This window comes from Lipotes vexillifer, unplaced genomic scaffold, assembly GCF_000442215.2.
Source record: "Lipotes vexillifer unplaced genomic scaffold, Lipotes_vexillifer_v1.1 scaffold474, whole genome shotgun sequence".
Classification (NCBI taxonomy): Eukaryota; Metazoa; Chordata; class Mammalia; order Artiodactyla; family Lipotidae; genus Lipotes; species Lipotes vexillifer.
In genome coordinates, this window is record NW_006772385.1 from 1,181,511 (window position 1) to 1,206,115 (window position 24,605).

The 24,605-nt window shown below is 37.5% G+C and overlaps 1 protein-coding gene across 1 annotated transcript in view; it reads right to left on the minus strand.

The window, feature by feature from the left end:
• The window catches only part of HYCC1 (hyccin PI4KA lipid kinase complex subunit 1), an 84,166-nt gene that overhangs the window by 34,860 nt on the left and 24,701 nt on the right, over positions 1-24,605 (minus strand). Inside the window, exons 2-3 of the mRNA XM_007447443.1 lie at positions 9,214-9,292; positions 3,811-3,912 (exon numbers count right to left, since the gene is read on the minus strand). Of these exons, the coding sequence (XP_007447505.1) occupies positions 3,811-3,912; positions 9,214-9,264 (153 nt within the window). The 5' untranslated portion in view covers positions 9,265-9,292. The remainder of the gene's footprint in view (positions 1-3,810; positions 3,913-9,213; positions 9,293-24,605) is intronic.

Below are 24,605 nucleotides of genomic sequence, written 5' to 3' on the forward strand. Positions count from 1 at the left end.
GCAGTGTTTGACTTATCTAACCTGAATATATTTGAGACAAGCAATGGAGCATTAGAACATGCTGTATTCCTAGTGTCTTGCTTGAACTTTTGAATTATTTTCTCATGAAAACATTGTTATACTTGGTGGGTAGTTTTCATAATACTGTTAAGAGAGAACTGCACCTCAAGTATATTTTGATGTGTTAAATGGCCTTTTTATGGTCTAATCATCATGTACCTTCTTTCCATTCTAAAATACATTCTGAATTCTAAAACAACTGAGTTACAAATGAACTTTTACAACAATCTATTCATAAGTAAGAAGCTGTATCTTAAGAGGTAATTTTAATGGTAATAGAAATGTATCATAAAAATGCCTTTAAATGACTAAAGCAGGGATAGAAGATGGAAAAGAGCTAAATCTGGGTAAATTCACAGGAGAATCTTCCAAACTTTTTTTGCATTGAACAATTACTGAGAATACAGGTAGGAAACAGATACAGAAAAGTTGGAGGGCACTACTCTTCAGGTGCCAGTAGCCAATGAACTGACCTCCTCTCACTCTGGGATTGCTATGCCTAGAAGATTTTATGTGGCTTTTTCAAAAAAGATAGCTGGTTTCATAACAGACTTGAGCATTGTTAGCCTCTAATCCTATGCCTATCTTAGTCAATTAAAAGCACTGGTTAAGGAAATTTCATTGTATCCATAAACTGCCTCTTTACAGTTTCTTGAGTCTGCCACACATACCTGCCTCAGAGCCTTTGCACTTACTATTCCCTCTCCGGAAAGCTCTTGCCCCAGTTTTATTTTCTTCCTCTAATTCATTCAGACCTTAATTCAACCATCACCTCCTCAACCCCAACACATACTTCCCCTACTCTGCTTTATTTATCGTCACAGTTTTATCACTGACATTTTATTATACATTTAGGTATTTGTTTAATGTTTCTTTCACCTACCAGAATACAAGTTCTAATCTATAAGAAAAAGAATTTGTTCTATTTTGTTCACTGCCACATTTCTAAGTGATTTCTGGCACACTATATGTGTTCAATAAATATTTATCAAATGAATTTAACTGAATAATGAAAAAGTACTACTTGTAAAATTCAAATACCAAATTTCCCAGACTTCAAGTAACAGCAGAATCAACGTTCCAAATTTCAAAAATGCCAAAAGACAATGATGTCAACTTTTGGGGAATATCTCCACTTTAAGACACAAAATGTTCTAAAGAGCAAAAGGAAGGTTATGACATTAAAGTAGACACTGCTATATTTTAGAAGCACATCTATGTACATTTTTAAAGACTGAGTTGTCTTTTTAAGAATACAGAATACACACTGTCTTTACCACATTCATCAGGCTAAAAACATAAAACAAACTTACATGCAAAACCTCCTAAACCAGTGTTTCTGAAAGTGTGGTCCATGGACTGAAGACCATCTACAAACTGTTACCAGTCCTCAACAATATAAATACAGAAATTGAGAGGAAATATTTAAAAACTTTTATAGCAACTTGATATGGCTGCAATAACCAAGAGGGTGATCAGCAGACTTATTGAACAGAGAGTATGGATCACTTAGGGGTTATCAAATTTATGTGGTACCTCGCATGTGATGTGAGTTGCATACTTGTCATACACATTAGGTACACATATTGGTCTGTGAGAGATTGGAAAAAAAATTTTAAACTGGTACTTCACCACAAATAGTTTGAGATATACTGCTCTGAGCCATTAGAGCTCACTGCCATCTGAATGAAAGAAATGTTATGAACCAAACTAGCCTATCCGAAATTTACCTCTATCCAAAGCAGCCTGGTTAAAACACACTTCATTAGAGAAATAATTTTTAAGTCTTTCAAAATACTGAGCAGTAAATGATAAATAAGACTTAATTTGTTAAAAAAAAATAATAAAGCACACAGCTATACTTGCTCCATTTGGTAAAATAATTCTCAAATAAACATGGAAAACTGTAAGACAGCTTCTACCCAAATACTTCAAGAACTAAAACCCGGGCTTCCCTGGTGGCGCAGTGGTTGAGAGTCCGCCCGCCGATGCAGGGGACGCGGGTTCGTGCCCCGGTCCGGGAGGATCCCGCATGCCGCGGAGCGGCTGGGCCCGTGAGCCATGGCCGCTGGGCCTGCGCGTCCGGAGCCTGTGCTCCGCAGCGGGAGAGACCACAACAGTGAGAGGCCCGCGTACCGCAAAAAAAAAAAAAAAAAGAACTAAAACCCTTCAATAAAACAAGCTACCATACAAATTAAGAAGCTTTGGGAAGGAGGAAGGTTGCTCTATTTAGTTATTCCAGTTAAAGTTTTCGTCTTGTCAATATAAACCCTAGTCTTTTTTTCAGCACCAAAAATTCATAATCTTTATGGAATAATCAGTAGAAGCTGGGTTATTCTAGACCCCCTCCAAAAGAGGTTACTTACTCAAATAAAGAAAGACTCTAGTTTTGATAGTTTCATCCCAAAGGCATATAGGTCCACATAGGACTAGACGCCAGGGTGTAAGTTGTTTTACCCCTAGATAATAGGATTAGTGGTCTTAGAGCCTATCGTTTCACCTACCAAACTCAAGTATAAAAAGAATGCATACCTCATACTCCTCCTCTCTACTCCACCTCTTTCCATTCCCACTGACACTGCCCTAGTTCAGGTTCTCAACAGCCCTCCTACACTGTTGTCATAGCCTCCTAGTCCTCTTGCTTTCATTTTTTCCATTCTCCAATCTGTCCTCCACATAGCCACCTTCCTAAAACAATCATCTGGTCAAGCCATCGGGGCAAAAAAAGTCTAAACTGCTTATGATGGATTTCTAGGCCCGCCATGGTTACAACCTAAACCTATCTTTCCAGCTTCAGTTCCCAACAGTCTTTCATCTCTTGTTAACTACTACATTAGCCTATTTGCTTTTATCTGAATGCCATGCCTTTTGATTTTCCTCACTATTTCCAATCCTTACCTATTATATTTCTACTATGAATGGTGGGATTTATAAGCACCAGAATCTGGAGTATAGATCATTTTGTCACCTTCAAAGTAAATTTGCTATCTAAAAAAGAAAAGGAAATGTGGGGTAGGGTGGAGGGGCGCACAGAGAAAAGAAGAAAGGACTGGGAAAAACACCAGCAGGACCAAACTACTTGCTACTTCTCAAATTCCGCATATTTTCTCAGGCCTCCATATACTATCCCTACAGCTTGGAATGTCCTTTTACTTTCCACACCTGGAAAACATGTGCAAATCCATCTAGACATTGCCTTTAAAGCATGTATTTACATATTTCCTCCCTTTCCTCTTACAGGATAAACACCATGTGCTACTCATCTTTGATTTTCTGTTGCCTAGCACTGCAGCTGGCTCATAATGGGCACACAAATATTTGCTGAATGAATAAATGAATGCAGTGACCCAGACTTTCCAAGGCTATCTCCAGCAAGATAGATAGATAGATAGATAGATAGACAGACAGATACCTACATACATAATGCATAGGTAGATGAGCAGGAACATGTTCAGAGGTGGCTTTGGAATATGGTAATAATTCTATTTCTTGACCTGGGTGATGGTACACTGGAGCTCATTTTATTATAATTTTTTTTATTCTGCCATTTTTCTGCACATAAAGTACTCTTCTCTTATCCCTCTATCCACTTCTCAAAAGTAATCAGTTAAACACTCCAGAATATATATTACAATTCTTTAAACTATACTTTTCTTACCCTTTTTAATATATGTGCTATTTTTCACAGTAACAAATTAAAAAATCAATCAAATGAATACTACTAGCACAATAAACTGTTAGAGTACTTACCTCACTTTGTGGCTCCTGGATAACTTTATAGAGAGATGAAACTAAAGAACTCTTGTCTTTCAAATTTGTAGCATAATTTGGTAAAGATGTTTCTGGTAGTGTCTAAAAAAATTTTTAAAAATACATTTTATTTTTATGAAATGTCCAGAACAGACAAATCCAAATACAGAAAGCAGACTAGTTGTTGCCAGAGATTGGGGGATGGGGAATTGGGAGAAGGAAGAATTGGGAGTGACTAACCAGGTATGGAGTTTCTTTTGGAGGTGATGGAAATGTCCTAGGATTAGATGCTTGTGTTAGTGGCACAACATTGTAAAACCACTAAAAACCACTGTATTTTCATCTTAAAATAGTGAGTTTTTCATTATGTGAATTAAATCTCAACAAAAAAATTGTAAAAATAAAATAAAAGATATAATTAAACCTCAACATCAACAGGGACATAAATTAACATCAGCACTTCACCTTTGATCACAGTTTGGGGTTAGAAATAAGAATACAAATCATTTGTAAAGCCAGAGATACATTTTTTGTAGCATTATACAGGTTATCAATCTTATTAGCAGTATTTTATCCTGTTTCTTAACAAACATGTTATATAAGGATCTAATGTTTCAAACCTTAAAGCCACAGATCATCTATCAAAGTAACTCCTGAGTTACATGTTGTGACTGTTAAATAAGACTGTTGTACTTTACAGAATTGGGGGGAAATTTTTCACTTCTCAGAACTGGAGAAAAAGATAGTCACACTACCAACAAACTAGTGTTCTTAATGCCATTTAAAATATCAGCAACTAATCACAGAGCCACCCTTTCAGAAAGGACACTATGACCAGAGAGGAATGGGAAGAGATAAAACTCCAGTAGTAAGTCAGACGGTTTAGGATAAAAGTAGTAGGGAAATCTGAAGAAAAACAAAAAACAAAAACCCACTTCATCATAACAAATGATAAAAACCTATCCTTCTAAAGTATACCCCTTCCTTAACAACTTCTGTCTCCCAAGTCATTATTTTTGCCCATGAAAATTATTTCTATCAATCAACCAATTAATCAACAATGTTAATCCTGCAGTAGATGTAATGTCTCAAGATACTGCTAACAGTCGTTCCAAGATATATACTATTTCTTACATGTCCCACATCCTAGTATTTCATGATTTAGAATGGGTTATGGTTAGTGTATATAGGTGTGTGTGTGCATAAATAGACATAGAAAATTAAACAGCATTAATTTTTATAATAAGGACATTTGGTTCATTTTTACCCTACTGTGAACTCCTTGAGGGCAAGAACTATCTTATCTCTCCATCCACAGCATTCAGCACAAAGCCTCGTACTCAAATCTTTGCTGAAGACATTTATATAGATGAACAAAATAAGAAATAAATACTGTCACTGTTTACTTTTCAGTAGATTCTTTAAAAATAGGTCACATTTCACCTGAGGATATATGAGTGAATAGCTTCTTTTTTACATTTATTAAGATAGTTTTGTTTACCAGAATGGTAAGTAAATGTGAACTATCTGAGAACCTTCCACAATTCTTCTGGGGTGGGGGTGGTGGGGAAGCGGGGAGTTTCACTGCAGCTGCTTACACAAAGAGGAGATTAGGGCTTTCTTCAGTATTTCAAAAGCATGTAGCAAAAGATCTCCAGGCAACATTCCATTTCCATTATTTGATCAAGAGTAACCTAATATTGATGGAATTTATATAAAAGGGAATAATAGTCAAATAAACAACAGATTTCCAATCACCTGAATGGTAACGAACCTAAGTATACATGTAAAACACATTAATATATGTGTGTGTATGTGCACACGTGCACACACGTGTCTAAACATAAAATTTTAAACCAAGTGAATTGAAAAATAAATCTTAAAAAATGACTAGTGAATAGAAAGATTATTACATACACTATCTAGGCTAAAACTGGAAGAGTCATTAAAAATGTGAACTACAATTTTCAGTTTATGTACCAATTAACCCTCATGAGGTAAAATATTTTTTGTGAAACAGCCAAAAGCAAAAGGACAGCTCTTTTCTGAAAAGACAAGTTCTAGAAAATATCCTGGGCCTAGGCTACTACTGCTAAATGAGAGGAAGGATCTCCCAAAAATTAGTGTAGTGAACTATTATATTTTATCACAATTCTGTCATTATTTCATTTCGTGAATGTGGGAAAAGTTACTTTTGTCTACAGAAGGAGAGAAAATACAATTGCTGTGTTTATGAACAGTGCTTTGAAAACCTTAAGATCTAAAAGAGCCTATGGATTTAAATACCATGACAGCAAACCTTTAAATTTTCTTACACTGTACTAGTTCAAAGGTACTTGCCTTCTTAAATACCAGCTAAGCTTTCTCACTTTTCAGAAGGCAAAACTGGAGACAAAAGAAGTTATAATGGGACATTATGGTAGGAAATTAGTCTTGGCAAAATTTGAAGAAGACAGATGCTTCATACTAAAGTACCATTTGGCAGATGGCTTTTATAAAATGTAAGGAAGTGATATGGGTTGGGTGGAAGAGAATTAATGAAGATGGACAGATGGGTGGAGAACCAATAAATAAAACAATTCTGACCAACAACATTACACATAAGACTAGATTTTGAGTCACATATTGCGATTCAGTGACTACCAGAAAATCAAAAATTTGGCTGATAAATCTACATATAAGATTAAGAAAAACACAATACAATCTGAAAGATAATATTTTACAAATAAATATTTGTAAAGACAGAGATTGAACTAACTATTCATGAACCCTTAAAATAATGAAGTCTGAGTCTTTGTTGGTATACTAAGAGAATATTAATGAGGGTCCATAGCTAGAGTAAATACTAGTTTTTCCAAAGGCAAAAAAGAAATAAAAATCGCACGAAGCAAATTGCATTGTCTTTGTGCATTTGAGAGAATGTTGAGTGAGGTTATGAGGTTGGGAGTTCAGACTGTACCCATGGAACAGTGCACAGCTAAAATCATCTTCAAAGACCACCTATTTCAGTTTTTCTGGTGAGGATACTGAGACCCAAAGAAGTTATGTGATTTGTCCAACATCATAAAACCACCTAGAGGAAAAATTATGATTAGACCAAAGCGTGTCTCACTTCTCAGCCCCATGTACTCTGTACCACTTACTTTATTAATCATGATGACCTAGGCCTTATTAGCACCACGGTTATTAGATTAAACAACCAAGCAGAGGCACAGATAGATAGATAGATAGATAGATAGATAGATAGATAGATGATCCCTAAACTTTATTTCTTAAATATTTTCACCAAAATACATAATTAACATCACAAATCATTTCAAAAGACAAGATATTCAATTTTAAAAGTATACTTGGGAGATTTGTTCTCATGCACTTTCCTATCTTCTATCACTTTTACTATGCTGCTGATTTTGTCTGGTAACCTTAATCTCTTCATCAAATATAAACAGCTGAATTCAACACACATTAACACAATTCAAAATAATTTTCAGAAATGCCTACCAAATTAACCAAGGAATAGGAAATATCTTCCCTTATACTTGACAATAATTTAAATCATTTGTTATGTCAAATTGATTGAAAATTGGGTAAATTTAATTTTGGCGGGTTAGGGGAAAGTTAAATAACCTTTTATTTCATGGGGACCAGGATCTTACTCCCCTCCTCTCAAGGAAAAGTTTCCTTCCCAGGAAGGGAATGAAATAAACAAAAAGATGGGAAGGGAAGAGAATTAGTCATGATTTTCAGTTATTTGCCTTAGTAGTTGATCCTCCCCCAAGCCCCACATCCTTTATCGAGCCCTCTTGACACAATTCCCATAGTAAAGAACGGCTAACTGGCTCTATTTGCTTTTGCAAATTTTACTTCATCATTAATATAAGAATGCCCTAGAAGTGGTATTCAACTGTTAAACTTGACAATTTTAATCAACTTGCCAAAAAAAAAAAAAATCATGGTAATGAACCATATTAAACACTCTTGAAGCAGGAAAAAAGCTTAAAAACACAAAGACAACATATGTAAGAAAAAAAGGCACACATCAGATTTAATCAAACTATTAAAATATGTATACTATATACAGTGCCCTTTTATAAGTGCATGTATAACTATATCACTTTATGATGAGTTACGGGATCCATAGAAAGATATTCAATTCATGACTATAAAAGCTGAGAAAAATGAAAATCTTTGTCATTCATCAGGATGAGATAACGATGGGTAAGGCCAGCTACAAAATTAACAGGAAACATTGCTTCTCTCAAGGACATACTGCAGCTAAAAAGTGTCATAACAACCTCCATTTTTGAATGACTACTGTATTCTTAGTGAGAAGCCTTGTAATATAAAATCATAGATATCAAGAATTTGGTCATTTAAACATATATTGGTTAAGAATGAAATATCCCACTCTTGGCGGGAGGATCTAAGTCACCTAGACACAGAGAAGCAGGCTTCAGGTAAGGGGTTTCTGAACCGAACATTCCACACAGATGTTAACTTTGTCGTTCCCAAGACAACATGACCCTGGGTCCACTTCACAGTCCAGGCCAGACTTTAACCCCATTACACATAGCTCTGCTTTGTTTTGAGTCTATCAAAATACTGTTTCATTTAAATTTCACCTTTTCTGAAAATCCTATAACAATTTTATTTTTTCCTTTGTTTGGTGAGATGCCTACAGGGTACCTATTGTATAGTCTCCCTCACTGAAACAAGCCAATAAGTCTGACTTTTGTCGAGGCCTTGGGCTAACTTGGCTGGACAAAAAATGACAATTTCAGCCCAAACCCTTCCTTCCTGTGGTGCATGATCAGGAAGCTCACATAATTATGTGTAACAACAAGACCCAGAGGACAAAAAGAAGTTAGTTAACTGGTTAAAGGAACACTATTTTAACTATTATAAAGAAGAGTTCATGAGACAAGAAAACAGAGTTTTATTTTTCTTCATCAACTAACCAAGAGTTATATACCGCTTATACAGGCATTGCGTTAGCCAACTAGAGAAAGATGCACTAATAGAAAGTTGGGCAAATATCTTCCCATCTTCTCCTCATCGTTGATCTGCCCATTCCCAGTGCTCCCCAAATTGGGAGAAACATTTCAACAGTGAATCTTTCATGGTGGTTGGAGAATGACATCAACTTTCAGAGACTTTAACCTTCTTTGTGGTGTTGCCATAAAAGGGAGAAAACAAACTAAACTACTTGGTGAAAAAAGGGGTCAATTTCCTAGGAAAGATTACTATGTGTAAATAATTCCCTAATAAGATTTTTTGGAACATTCTTTTGCTTCCACAGATATTTAGCTTTTTAGCTATTAAAAAAAAAAAGTCACTGGAATTTAAACCCCAGACACAACTTCTTTGGAATATAAACTATTATATTAAAACAGTAAATATTACCTTAAACTCTGACAACCATTCCTCCACAGCCCCTTTCTCTGAAGTGAACATCTTTCCACATCTGTTCTAAACCTTCAACCTGAAAATTAACATAGAAAAATGTTAAAATTTTGAATATATTTTCTTTATAGTCAGATTACCAAGAATAGAAGTAATCCTAAAAAATTTAGCTATTTTGTTACTTGTGAAATTAAAGCAGTTTCAAACATAAATTACTGCGTTCATTTCAAAACCAGTGTGCACAAACAAGCATTAAAATGCAACAATTTGGGCTTCCCTGGTGGTGCAGTGGTTGAGAGTCCACCTGCCGATGCAGGGGACATGGGTTCGTGCCCCGGTCCGGGAGGATCCCACAGGCCACGGAGCGGCTAGGCCTGTGAGCCATGGCCGCTGAGCCTGCGCATGCAGAGCCTGTGCTCCGCAACGGCAGAGGCCACAACAGTGAGAGGCCCGCGTACCACAAAAAAAAAGCAACAATTTTGACAAAAGTATAAATATCATAATATGATGAAATTGGCTCTGCAATTTTTCATTCAGCTTTTAGTAATACCAGCTGCAAAACATACTGGACATTTTTCCCTAGTTTCAATTAAATAATTCCAAGTAGATAATGCATCTTAAGAAAACTGTAGAGGGACTTCCCTCATGCCACAGTGGTTAAGAATCTGCTTGCCAATGCAAGGGACACGGGTTCGAGCCTTGGTCCAGGAAGATCCCACATACCGCGGAGCGACTAAGCCCTTGTGCCACAACTACCGCGTGCTGCAACTACTGAAGCCCCCGCGTCTAGAGCCCGTGCTCCGCAATGAGAGAAGCCACCGCAATGAGAAGCCCGCGCACCGCAATGAAGAGTAGCCCCCACTCGCCGCAACCAGAGAAAGCCTGCACACAGCAGCGAAGACCCAACACAGCCAAAAATAAATAAGTTAATACATAAATTCATTAAAAATTGATACAGTCACTATGGAGAACAGTATGGAGGTTCCTTAAAAAACTACAAATAGACCTACCATATGACCCAGCAATCCCACTACTGGGCATATACCCTGAGGAAACCAAAATTCAAAAAGACTCATGTACCAAAATGTTCATTGCAGCTCTATTTACAATAGCCCGGAGATGGAAACAACCTAAGTGCCCGTCGTCGGATGAATGGATAAAGAAGATGTGGCACATATATACAATGGAATATTACTCAGCCATAAAAAGAAACGAAATTGAGCTATTTGTAATGAGGTGGATAGATCTAGAGTCTGTCATACGGAGTGAAGTAAGTCAGAAAGAGAAGGACAAATACCGTATGCTAACACATATATATGGAATTTAAGAAAAAAAAAATGTTATGAAGAACCTAGGGGTAAAACAGGAATAAAGACACAGACCTACTGGAGAACAGACTTGAGGATATGGGGAGGGGGAAGGGTGAGGTGTGTTAGGGCGAGAGAGAGACATGGACATATATATACTAACAAACGTAAGGTAGATAGCCAGTGGGAAGCAGCCGCATGGCACAGGGAAACCGAAAAAAAAAAAAAATCACCAGCTGAGCAAACATTAATACACTTGGGATTATACAGCAGAAACTACACACCATTGTAAAGCAATTATACCCCAATAAAGATGTAAAAAAAATAAATAAATAAATAAAAATAAAAATATTGACCTGACAAAAAAGACAAAAAAAAAAAAAAAAGAAAACTGCAAAAAACATTTTAAAACTGAAAATATAAAAAGACGTGCATCCAAAACTAACTTTATAGAAAGCATTAATTTAATTTGCTTATATTTCAGTTCTTTACTACAGTAACAATCTATCTAGGCAAGCCACTTGGTTCCCTGAAAGCTTAATATTCATAAAACAGAAGTAAAAGTGGTAATATCCAAGATAATGACCTTAGTCTTAACAATAGTTATTCATAAGACTGGAATTTACTTAAGTATAAATAAGAAAAAAGGAAGCTAAAGGAAATGCAAAACAAATTTATCTCAAGCAAAACTTTTGTCAAAGCACAATGTAGTTTTCTTCACCCATCCACCTATAGGAGAATGAACTTAAAAACTGTTGCTTGAGGGGAAACTTTATTAGCTCTAGCTGAATTTCCTAACCTCCTAAGTCAGGCACAAACCCTGCATTAGCCTTCTTAATTTTAATCAGCATTATCATGTAGTAGAAACCAGGACAGAATTGACAGAAACTGAATCCTGATTCTATTCTTACTTACAGTATAACCTTGGGCAGGTTATTTGCCTTACTTTTTTCATTCACAAAATAGGGATAACCACAATGGATTATTGTGAGAATTAAATAGGGATAACCATCAATGGATTATTGTGAGAATTAAATGAAAAAATGTAAATAAAAGCAGTTATTACAGTACCTTGCAATAAAAGTGTTATTACTATGCAATATTATTATCAAAAAATATCAACTTGTATAGCCTCTACTCAGCTGTCTATCAAAGTATACAGATACTTCATAATGAACAACACAGGTTCTTGCAAAGAATACATTCTAATGTTTCTGTTGTCTAATTTCCATTTTAAAATATAGTTAAGAAAAATATATATATTCACTAATTCATTTATTCATACATGAAGAATTACTTGAGAGATATGCATTTTATTTTTTCAGGATAAAAAATAGCCCTTTTTTATTCTAAATTTTATCCTTGGATCAAGCCAGACTATTAGTAAACCACAAACTTGTACCATATTATTGATTTTATAGAACTGTCCATTCAAATAAACTGGGCTTTGAAATTATGCCCAAAATGTTACTGAAAACCCTGCTAGATCACGTTCTTCCCTTTAAAATACAAAGGAGGAGAAAAATCACATATTTCAATCACATTTTTCAATACCAGGAAAAACTATCCTTTAGAGTAACTGGTTTACTTTTTCTTTTTTTAATTGTAGTAACTGATTTTTTTTAATTTTTTTATTTTTATTTTTATTTTTGGCTGCGTTGGGTCTTCGTTGCTGTGCACGGGTTTTCTCTAGTTGCGGTGAGCGGGGGCTGCTCTCGTTGCAGTGTGCAGGCTTCTCATGGCGGTGGCTTCTCTCGTTGCGAAGCACGGGCTCTAGGTGCATAGGTTTCAGTAGTTGTGGCACGTGGGCTCTGTAGTTGTGGCTCACAGGCTCTAGAGCGCAGGCTCAGTAGTTGTGGCGCACAGGCTCAGTTGCTCTGTGGCATGTGGGATCTTCCTGGACCAGGGCTCAAACCCATGTCCCCTGCATTGGCAGATGGATTCTTAACCACTGTGCCACCAGGGAAGTCCTGGTTTGCTTTTATATTATGGATACTGTGAATCTCATTACAGATTTTCTTTGCTTTGATTTTAATAAAATGGGAGTCAAAGTTTCTGCCCTAACTCTGTAAGCAGGCCAGGATTAATTTTATTTATCATTTTATATTATACACTTACCCTTATTTTCTTTCTACCTAGGTCTACTTATTTTTATCCTGTTATATATGTTTGTGAAGCAAAATGAAGCAAGGTAAATAGAAATGCACATGACTTTTCTTTTGTATTTATCCACTGTTTATCTAGTAAATTAGGACAGAAAGCAATCACAAATAGAACGACACTACATCAAGTTACAGAGAATTGGGGAGGTAACATTTTTACAAAAATTCAAAATAATTCTCTACTTAAAATTAATTTTTAAAAGGTTAAAAGGAATCAAGAGGCATATGCAAATGGATCAAGAATAGTCAAAGCAATCTTGAAGAACAACAGAGTTGGAGGACTTGGATTTCTAAATATCAAGGCTTACTATAAAACTTACCAAAACCATAGTAATTAAGCCAGTGTGGTATTACCATAAAATATTATCATATCATCATTACCAAAAAAGACAATGGAACAATTTAGAGTGACCAGAAACAGACCTACACATATATTATCACCTGATTTATGACCAAAGTGACACTGTAATTCAGTAGGGAAAGGGTAGTCTTTATAAAAAAAAATGGAACTAGGTCAACTGGACAGCTACATAGGGTACGGGGTGGGGAGAGAACCACAACCTATAGCTCATGCCATATGGAAAAGTCAGTTGCAGCTGGATCACAGATCTAATTTTAAAAAGTAAAACAAAAATTTGAGGAGAAAACATAAGAGAATACCTTCATAACCTTGAGGTAGGCAAAATATTTTTAAATAAGAGGCACAAAAGCACTAATCATGAAGGGGTTTTTATAAATTGGATTCATTAAAAGAACTTCTGTCTGCCAACAAATGAATGGATAAGAAAATGTGATACACATACACACAAACACACACACAATGGAATATTATTCAGCCTTAAAAGGAAGAAAATCCTGCCATTTGCAACAACATGGATGAACCTGGGGGGACCTTACGCTAAGTTAAATAAGCAAGACAAACACTGCAAGATCTCACTTGTACATGGAATCTAAAAAAGTGAAACTCATGGTAACAGACAGTAAAATGGTGGTTTCTAGGGGGGTGGGGGAAATGGGGAGATGTTGGCCAAAGGGTACAAACTTTCAGTTATAAGATGAATAAGTTCTGGTAACCTAATGTGCAGCATGGTAACCATAGTTAGTAATAATGTATACTTGAAATTTGCTAAGAGAGTAGATCTTAAGTGTTCTTACCACACACACACACACAAAAAAATGGTAACTATGTGAGGTGATAGATTTGTTAATTAGCTTGATTGTTGTGTATCAAAACACCACATACACCTTAAATATATATAATTTTTATTTGCCAATCATACCTCAATAAAGCTGGGGGTGGGGGTGAAGAGAAAAACTTCTATTCATCAAAAGATACTACTGTGAGAATGAAAAGGCAAAACCAAAGACTGGAAGAAGATACTTACAATTGCCATACCTGACTAAAGTCGCATAACCAGAACATATAAAGAACTCATAAATTATTAAGAAAAAGGCAGAAAATTCAATAGGAAAAGCAAGCATGTCACTTATCCAAATGGAAACTTAATATAAAAGGTGCTTAAATTTGTTAGCCATAAGGGAAATATCACACACACACACACACACGCACACACACACACGCACTTACAAGTATGGCTAGAATGAAAGAGATAGTACCAAGTGCTGAAAAAGATATGAAGCAACCAGAATATTTATACACAGCTAGCATGGATGTAAATTAGTACAGTATCTAGGAAAACACTTTGGCAATATCCTCTAATTGAACACATGCATACTCTAACAACTCCAACATAAAAATATACCTTACAAGGACTTCCCTGGTGGCCCAGTGGTTAAGAACCCGTATGCCAATGTAGGGGACACGGGTTCGAGCCCTGGTCCGGGAAGATCCCACATGCCGAGGAGCAATAAGCCCGTGCGCCACAACTACTGAGCCTGCGCTCTAAAGCCCGCATGCCACAACTACAGAGCTCACATGCCACAACTACTGAAGTCCGTGAGCCTAGAGCCCATGCTCCACAACAAAGAGAAGCCACTGCAATGAAAAGTAGCCCCCGCTTGCTGCAACTAGAGAAAACCCATGCGCAGCAACAAAGACCCAACACAGCCGAAAATAAATTAATTTTAAATAAATAAATAAATATATATATATATATATATACCTTACAGAAATGTGAATATATGTCTCTGAAAAATATGTTCAGGAACATTCACAGCAGCAGTTTTTGTAAATAGTCAAAAACTAGAAAGAGACCAAGTGTCCATCAAGAGTAGGATGGATAAATTATAGTATATCACACATGGAGTTCTACACAGCGACAATAAGCAAACTATAACTACATCAGTGTCACAATATTGGGAAAAGGAAGGCAAACAAGAGTACTGCTATACAATTGCATTTATATAAACTTCCAGAACAGGCAAAATTAATCAATTTTGTTAAAAATCAGAAGAGTGGTTGCTCTTGAGGCAGTTAATTCTTGGGTTCTGGTAATATTATGTTTCTTGATCTAAGTGCTGGTTACACAGGTGTGTTCATTTAGTGAAAATTCATCAAGCTGAACACTTATGTTTTGTGCAGTTTTCTGTGTATATATTATACATTAGTAACACCAGACAGCTCCAGGCCTCTTATCATTCACTTGATAGAGATCAAATGGGAGCCCTCAATTGCATAACTGAGTTCACATGAATACTCAGTAAAATTGTCCCTCTCCATACTTCTTTGCCTTCCTCTGCAGAGCTCAAAAGGGAGACCTCAAAACAGCACCCCCCAGAAACTTTCACAGCCTCACCACCACTACCTGCCTCCACCAGGACTAAAGACATTTTCCCTTCCCCGCTGTTGATGTCAGGAACCACAAGAAACTACAGCTCCCAGGTTACACTCGGCCCTTGCACACTGATCTTAGTAACTCTTTGCAGGCCCTCTATTTTACCTTCATCTCCTATTCCACCCTAATACTGGAAGGAGGTTCTCTTTCACTGTGCCTTCTAGAATTGACAATCTGTTACCAGCAAAATCCTCTATATCTTCAACAGTTCTCTCACTGCCACTTTCTTCTTGTTCTAACAAGAAGCCTGACTCTTCTCTGAAGACACTGCTTTCCCTGCAATCTTCTCAAAGAGGACTGCTTTTCCTCTCATAGCCCTGGAAGAAACCACTGGCCCTAGAGGTAATATTACCATTTCAGATCATTCTCCCTCTCTCCCCTCGAACCATCCACGAAACGCTGTTCCGAAACTCATGAAGCTGTCATCTATCATTCAATCCCTCCCTTTCATTTCTAGATGATTTTAGTTCTGGCTCACTGTCATGTTTTGAAACTACTCTTCCTCCTCATTCCCTGAACTCTTAATTCCTAAAAATCTCCTACAACAATACTGTCTTCTTCCCTGCCTCAGCAACTCAATCCTATAATCATGAACTAGACCAAATATTTACACTTTTAAATATTGAGCCAACCTGAAAGAATACCCAATGGTCAAAGTTGGAACAATTTGAGCAACAGAACAAATAACGTAGTAGTGAATTATTACCCAAAGTATAAAATAAATATACATGAGTCCATATTGATATAAATAAATGACTAAACAAATAGATAAATGTTAGAGAATAAGAGACAAATCTTTTCTTCAGAAGAATTCCAAATAATATATATAGGTATTTCCCCCTCTATGAGGAGTTTAGTCTCTGCCGCCTCCCCAGTGAGAATGGGCTGGACACAGTGATTTCCTTCCTAAGGAGAGAGTATGGAAAGAGGAAAACAGTAACTTTATAGTGGAGAAATCTGATAAACACTGCCTTGATCAAGGTTAACATCACCCATGATGTCATGTGAATATCATGTACCCTTGATATGATGAGAAGGGCACCTTACCTCTAAAAAGCCATAAACCCAGTATAATCATGATACAAACATTAGAAGAAACTCAATTTGAGGGATGTTTTACAAAATATCTGACCTATATTCCTCAAAACTAAAAGGTCATGAAAAATTAAAAATGCTGAGAGACTCGCAGACCAGAGAGACTAAGGTGACATAACAACTAAATGCAATATGGTCTCCTGGATTGGATCCTAGAAAAGAAAAGAGATAGTAATGGAAAAAAAAAAAGTCTGAAATTTAGTTAATAGAAAAGTAATAGTAATGACAAATGTACAATGGTAATATAAGATGACATTAGGAGAAACTGAAACTGGGTTTGGGGTATACAGGAATTCTCTGTACTATCTTTGAAATTTTTCTATAAATCTAAAATTGTTTAAAACATTATTGAGGCTCTGATGTATTTCTGTCCTAGGATCTAATCCAATTGACATTTACTGTATTCAAAAACAAAACAAAATTTAAAAGCACAAGAACACGTGAGCACATATTTCATTAGTCATCACTTATCATGTAGCCACTGTCTACTCATATTTTCATTATTATGAAAATAGTTTTGAGCTTGCAGACACCATGAAAGGGTCTTCAGGACCCCGAGAGGTCTCAAGATGATACTTGGAGAAACATTACCCTAGTCCTTGTCATTACCCGCTCTGATCGCTCCTCTTATCTTTTCGGCACACACTTTTTTTTTTTTTTTTTTTTTTTGCCGGTCCGCGGCCCTGTCACTGTTGTGGCCTCTCCCGTTGCGGAGCACAGGCTCCGGACGCGCAGGCTCAGCGGCCATGGCTCACGGGCCCAGCCGCTCCGCGGCATGTGGGATCCTCCCGGACCGGGGCACGAACCCGTGTCCCCTGCATCGGCAGGCGGACTCTCAACCACTGCACCACCAGGGAAGCCCTCGGCACACACTTTTATGTACTCAGACCCCAAAACGTTTTGACCATACATGAATCTAATATCACCTTCCAACCTTCTCCTTTCTCTCCTTACCCATTTCAAATTTTTAGTCAATTATAATCACCATTTTGAATATGCTCCCTCAACTCCTTTGCTCTTACTAGTTTTACTCCTTTAGCAAAAATATAATTTTGGTAAAATCCAACTCTCCACCTAGTCCATGTGAGCACCCATGCAGCTGAACAGGTGGAGAAAACTAAAACACCACCTAAAACTTATGACGAAGAACCTGACTCGAGCTCTTACTGCTGCCTGGTAATCATGCAGTGTCCTCCTCCCCATAGTCCATTCACTTTGCTACTGTCTTATTTAATTGTTTCCTGCATTCTACCTGATCCTCAAAACCCCAAAACCAGCTCCCCATTCCTACTCTCAGCTGATGATTTTAATTCCTACTTCACTGACCAATCACAAGAGAACTTCCACAAACTCCCAAATGTCTACCAATCTTAAAGCATCTGTATCTTTATACTCCATCTTCCCTTCTGTTATCTATAAATGAACTGTCCATGATCCTATCTGCGGCCAATCCTTTGAATTACACACAACCATCCTTTCTTGTCTACCTAAAGAAATTGCTCCAACGATCCTCCTTCTCTCCCTAATTAAATTTCTCCCTCTCTACTAACTCACTCCCCCTAAAAAACTCTCAACCTTATTTCCCCTTCAGCTATTTCCACATTTCTCTGCTTTTGTTTTATACTCAAACTTCTCAGAAGAGTTGTATGCTTGATTTTAATTCCTACCTCCCCTCACAACATTTTTTTTTTAGTTTTTAGAGATCAACTTTGAGGTATAATTTATACACAATAAAATGTACACATTTTAAGTGTACAGTTCTACGCATACATCTATGCATACATCATTTTTTATGTTTTTTACCCTGTAATTCATTTCTAATCTCATAGCATTGTGGTCAGAAAAGATGCTTGATAAGATTTCAATTTTCTTAAATTTACTGAGGCTTGATTTGTGACCCAAGATGTGATCTATCCTGGAGAATGTTCCCTGCACACTTGAGAAGAAAGTGTAATCTGCTGTTTTTGGATGGAATGTCCTATAAATATCAATTAAATCTAGCTGGTCTATTGTGTCATTTAAAGCTTCTGTTTCCTTATTTATTTTCATTTTGGATGATCTGTCCATTGGTGTAAGCGAGGTGTTAAAGTCCCCCACTATTATTGTGTTACTGTCGATTTCCTCTTTTATAGCTGTTAGCAGTTGCCCTATGTATTGAGGTGCTCCTATGTTGGGTTCATATATATTTATAATTGTTATATCTTCTTCTTGGATTGATCCCTTGATCATTATGTAGTGTCTTTCCTTGTCTCTTACAACAGTCTTTATTTTAAAGTCTATTCTATCTGATATGAGTATTGCTATTCCAGCTTTCTTTTGATTTCCATTTGCATGGAATATCTTTTTCCATCCCCTCACTTTCAGTCTGTATGTGTCCCTAGGTCTGAAGTGGGTCACTTGTAGACAGCATGTATATGGGTCTTGTTTTTGTATCCATTCAGCCAGCCTGTGTCTTTTGGTTGGAGCATTTAATCCATTCACATTTAAGGTAATTATCAATATGTATGTTCCTATGACCATTTTCTTAATTGTTTTGGGTTTGTTTTTGTAGGTCCTTTTCTTCTCTTGTGTTTCCCACTTAGAGAAGTTCCTTTAGCATTTGTTGTAGAGCTGGTTTGGTGGTGCTGAATCTTTACTTCCCTTGTGCTTCTCACTTTGAGAAGTTCCTTTAGCATTTGTTGTAGAGCTGGTTTGGTGATGCTGAATTCTCTTAGCTTTTGCTTGTCTGTAAAGCTTTTGATTTCTCCATCAAATCTGAATGAGATCATTGTCAGGTACAGTAATCTTGGTCAAAGGTTCTTCCCTTTCAACACTTTAAGTAGATCATGCCACTCCCTTCTGGTTTGTAGAGTTTCTGCTGAGAAATCAGCTGTTAACCTTATGGGAGTTCCCTTGTATGTTATTTGCCGTTTTTCCCTTGCTGCTTTCAATAGTTTTTCTTTGTCTTTAATTTTTGCCAATTTGATTACTATGTGTCTCAGCGTGTTTCTCCTTGGGTTTATCCTGTATGGGACTCTCTGCACTTCCTGGACTTGGGTGGCTAGTTCCTTTCCCATGTTAGGGAAGTTTTCAACTATAATCTCTTCAAATATTTTCTCTGGTCCCTTCTCTCTCTCTTCTCCTTCTGGGACGCCTATAATGCAAATGTTGTTGTGTTTAATGTTGTCCCAGAGGTCTCTTAGGCTGTCTACATTTCTTTTCATTCTTTTTTCTTTATTCTGTTTTGAAGCAGTGAATTTCACCATTCTCTCTTCCAGGTCACTTATCTGCTCTTCTGCCTCAGTTATCCTCCTATTGATTCCTTCTAGTGTATTTTTCATTTCAGTTATTGTATTGTTCATCTCTGTTTGTTTGTTCTTTAATTCTTCTAGGTCTTTGTTAAACAGTTCTTGCATCTTCTCGATCTTTGCCTCCATTCTTTTTCTGAGGTCCTGGATCACCTTCACTATCATTATTCTGAATTCTTCTTCTGGAAGGTTGCCTATCTCCACTTCATTTAGTTGTTTTTCTGCCGTTTTATCTTGTTCCTTCATCTGGTACATAGCCCTCTGCCTTTTCATCTCTTTCTGTGAATGTGGTTTTTGTTCCACAGGCTGCAGGACTGTAGTTCTTCTTGCTTCTGCTGTCTGCCCTCTGGTGGATGTGGCTATCTAAGAGGCTTGTGCAAGTTTCCTGATGCAAGGGACTGGTGGTGGGTAGAGCTGGGTGTTGCTCTGGTGGGCAGAGCTCAGTGAAACTTTAATCCGCTTGACTGCTCATGGGTGGGGCTGGGTTCCCTCCCTGTTGTTTGTTTGGCCTGAGGCAACCCAACACTGGAGCCTACCTGGGCTCTTTTGTGGGGCTAATGGCAGACTCTGGGAGGGCTCACAGCAAGGAGTACTTCCTGGAACTTCTGCTGCCAGTGTCTTTGTCCCCACGGTTAGCCACAGCCGCCTCCCGCCTCTGCAGGAGACCCTCCAACACTAGGAGGTAGGTCTGGTTCAGTGTCCTATGGGGTCACTGCTCCTTCCCCTGGGTCCCGAGGTACACACTACTTTGTGTGTGCCCTCCAAGAGTGGAATCTCTGTTTCCCCCACTCCTATCGACGTCCTGCAATCAAATCCCACTAGGCTTCAAAGTCTGATTCTCTAGGAATTCCTCCTCCCGTTGCTGAACCCCCAGGTTGGGAAGCCTGACATGGGTCTCAGAACCTTCACTCTAGTGGGTGGACTTCTGTGGTCTAAGTGTTCTCCAGTCTGTGAGTCACCAACCCAGCAGTTATGGGATTTGATTTTACTGTGATTGTGCCCCTCCTACCATCTCATTGTGGCTTCTCCTTTGTCTTTGGATGTGGGGTATCTTTTTTGGTGAGTTCCAGTGTCCTCCTGTTGATGACTGTCCAGCAGCTAGTTGTGATTCTGGTGTTCTCGCAGAAGGGAATGACAGCACATCTTTCTACTCCACCATCTTGGTTCCTTAATGGTATTTTTTAAATAACAGAAGGTTTTAATTTTGATGAAGTCCAATTTACCATTTTTTCTTTCATGATTAGTATTTTCTGTGCCCCATTTAAGAAATGATTGCCTACCCAAAGAATTCAATTTCTCTAATAGATGTAGAGCTATTAAAATTCTTCTATTTCTTTTCATGTCAGCTTCAGTGAGTTGGTCAGTAATACTTTGCGTGTGTTGCTGCAGTTCACTTCAGGAGAAAAAGTGTGTCCCATGTGATCACTATGAGGGAGGACTTTGAAAGCTTGTGTCTGGTTTCCTCCTGACTCTACCTGATGCATCTTTTTCCTTTACTGATTCAGCTTTACAGGCTTTCACTGTAATAAAGCATTGTGAGTGTAATTGCCTGAATCCTGTGAGCTCTTCTAGTGAATCATCTAATGTATGCGTGCCATGAGATATCTGAAATAAGCTTATATGAAGCCTAAATCTTCTTATATGAAGCTTTCTCTTCATTTTTGGTTTTCAGCAGCCTATGATAAATCTAGGTGTGTTTTTCTTTGAATTTATCCTGCTTAGGGTTAGTTGAGTTTCTTGTATCAGTAAATTAAGTCTCACAGAAAGAGCTCATATTACGCTTGGAGTCAGCTAAATCCAAAAACTTTTCTCATACAAACTGCTTCCAAACCAGGTTACTCCTATCTTGTACTTATTATCTAATCTATTCTTTAAAATCTAAGTTACAATTTAGCCTTTTTAAACTGACTCACACTTAATAGATACATAAACATTTGCTTAGAAATGACCACTCAACTGGAGAGCCCTATGAAACAGGAGGGTACCTGTGCTGGTGCTTGAAAAGAAGTGTTACTGATTGCCTCATTGCCTACTTGAGTCCTCAAGTGAATAAAGTCTCCTCTCAGGGCACAGGGAGAAGGAATATAATTTATAGGCCAGTAGAAAAGGTGTGAGAAGTCTTTCCAAAGACCCATAACTTAGGCCTATTTTCCCCATAACTCACAAACAAGTGTCTGGTTATTAAAAATAGAGCAGAGATTTTTACTATGTGAAATGTTTTTTGCATTCAACATCTTTTGCCTACCCCAAGGACAAAAAAAATCATGTTGGGATACCAATGTATTACGGCAACGAGGCCAGAGTGTTTCTTTTGGAAAAGGGAGGACAAGTAGAAGCAAGGTAGCAATCCCTCTTCTCATTTCTCATTTCTATCTTTCTATTCTTTTCAAATCCTCCAGGACTTCAGAAGAACCCTTTGTCCAGGGAAAGGATATCTGATTTGAATTTAAATAATACAAGTGAGGAAAAAAACACTTTGATATCTGGACTAGCCCCATGTGCTGCTTTCACCAAAAGAATGCAGTGAACACAATGCTGTGAAACTTCTGAGGCCAGGCCTTAGGAAAACTGCAGCTTCCACTTTCATGTGTTTAGAATCCAAACACCATACTGTAAGAAGCCTACACCATCATGAAAGGTTGCATGGAAAAGAACTGAGGGCCCTGCTGAGCTACCAGCTAAGAGTCAGTACCAAGTACCAGCCACGAGACTGAGCCATTTTGGATATTCCAACCAAGCCAAGCGTCCAGATGACTGTAGCTTCAGCTGACAACATGAAGTAGAAGATCTGCCATGCTAAATCTAGTCAGCCTCAGATTTGTGAGAGATCAAAAATATTTGCTGTTTGAAGCCACTAAGTTTGGGGATGGTTTGTTAGGCATCAACAGATAACCAGAACACCTATCTTAATCAAACTTGTAGGACATAACTTTTTAGTGCAAGGCAGTGTGCTAACTCCTATCTGAGAAGATTAGATTTTTCAAGACATGATCCCTGCCATCAAGGAATTAGACTTTTCTCTGAAAACTTGTAGTTAAACCTATTATTAATAGGATATAATCTATGAATGTCTAATAAATGTGTTTACATTCTGCTGATGTATGTATTTTTTACCTGATCCTACTGTTAATAATGGCAGACATTGTGATACGGTTGGCTAGAATTCAAAGTTTGGAGAAGTCCATAGCCACAAAGCAAAACAAAACTCACTGACTAATAATCATCCTATCTTAAATGCTATGTTTAATCAACGGAGCCAACTTATCACAGTAAACTTCACAGTTCTCACTATATTATATAAAAGTTGCTTTTAATAGCACAGGGAGATCAGCTTGTGCTTTGTGACCACCTAGAGGCGTGGGATAGAGAGGGTGGGAGACGCAAGAGGGAGGGGATATGGGGATGTATGTATACGTATAGCTGATTCATTTTGTTATATAGCAGCAACTAACACAACAATGAACAATTATACTCCAATAAAGATGTTTAAAAAAAAAGTTGTTTTTATTCATTAGGTATAAACAATCTTAGATTGTACATATCCTGAGGCCAGCACCTCAGAATTTTCCTGCAATGTCAAATGCTTTCATTTAAATTTTCAGTTTAAAAAAATGAAGTTTCACCTTGATATTCTTCTTTATAGTATAGATCTTTGCAATTTTGAAACTACTAAAAAATTTTAATTTAAATGATACAATAAGGGATTCAGGTTTGATAAAATAATTAATAACCCTCATTATTGGAAACCACAATATAAAATAGGCTACTGAGAAAAAACATACAATTTCCAAAATTCTTTAAGATTATGACATGGGCTTCCCTGGTGGCGCAGTGGTTGAGAATCTGCCTGCTAATGCAGGGGACACGGGTTCAAGCCCTGGTCCGGAAAGATCCCACATGCCGCGGAGCAACTAGGCCCGTGCCCCACAGCTACTGAGCCTGCGCGTCTGGAGCCTGTGCTCCGCAACAAGAGAGGCCGCGATAGTGAGAGGCCCGCGCACCGCGATGAAGAGTGGTCCCCGCTTGCCACAACTAGAGAAAGCCCTTGCACAGAAATGAAGACGCAACACACCAAAAATCAATTAATTAATTAATAAACTACCCACAACATTTTAAAAAAAAAAAAAAGATTATGACAGATTTTTCAACTGTCCAGGATTTTATAAGTAATATCTCATGAAAATTGATAGATAATCTAGAAAACTCTTAAAATCCCTGCTCATCCTACATCCATATATAAAAATTAATTATTCAAAAGAAAGTTTAGTAAACTGTTACAACAATGTACCATCTTAATGTTACAGAACGGGATATATGCAGAAGACCACAAAAGCCCTATGTCCAATTCCCACATCTCAAAGCACAGTATGAATATAGGTTGCTTTCATAGTGCTGATGTTCCATTCTTCATTTGCTGAATGCCTTTCTAACTTACTCATCCTGCCTATGTCCCATTATGGTTATTCTAGTCCTAATTATCACGACCTTTCTGCTCCAGACACACACTCTTCTCTGCACCAAATCTGCATTTCTCAATTTCCCAAATCTAAATTCTTCAAATAAATCTGATTGTACCAGTTCCTTATTTTGATCATGACCACAACTCAACTAGCCACCCTGGAAACTGGCCAGTCTGAAGACTACCCATCCTTTGGACAGATATCTCCCCTTGGTCCTACAGTTGAAATCAAAGATACAGACGAATATAGATGCAGGTTATTCCGAAGGGGCTTTGCGTGAGCAGGA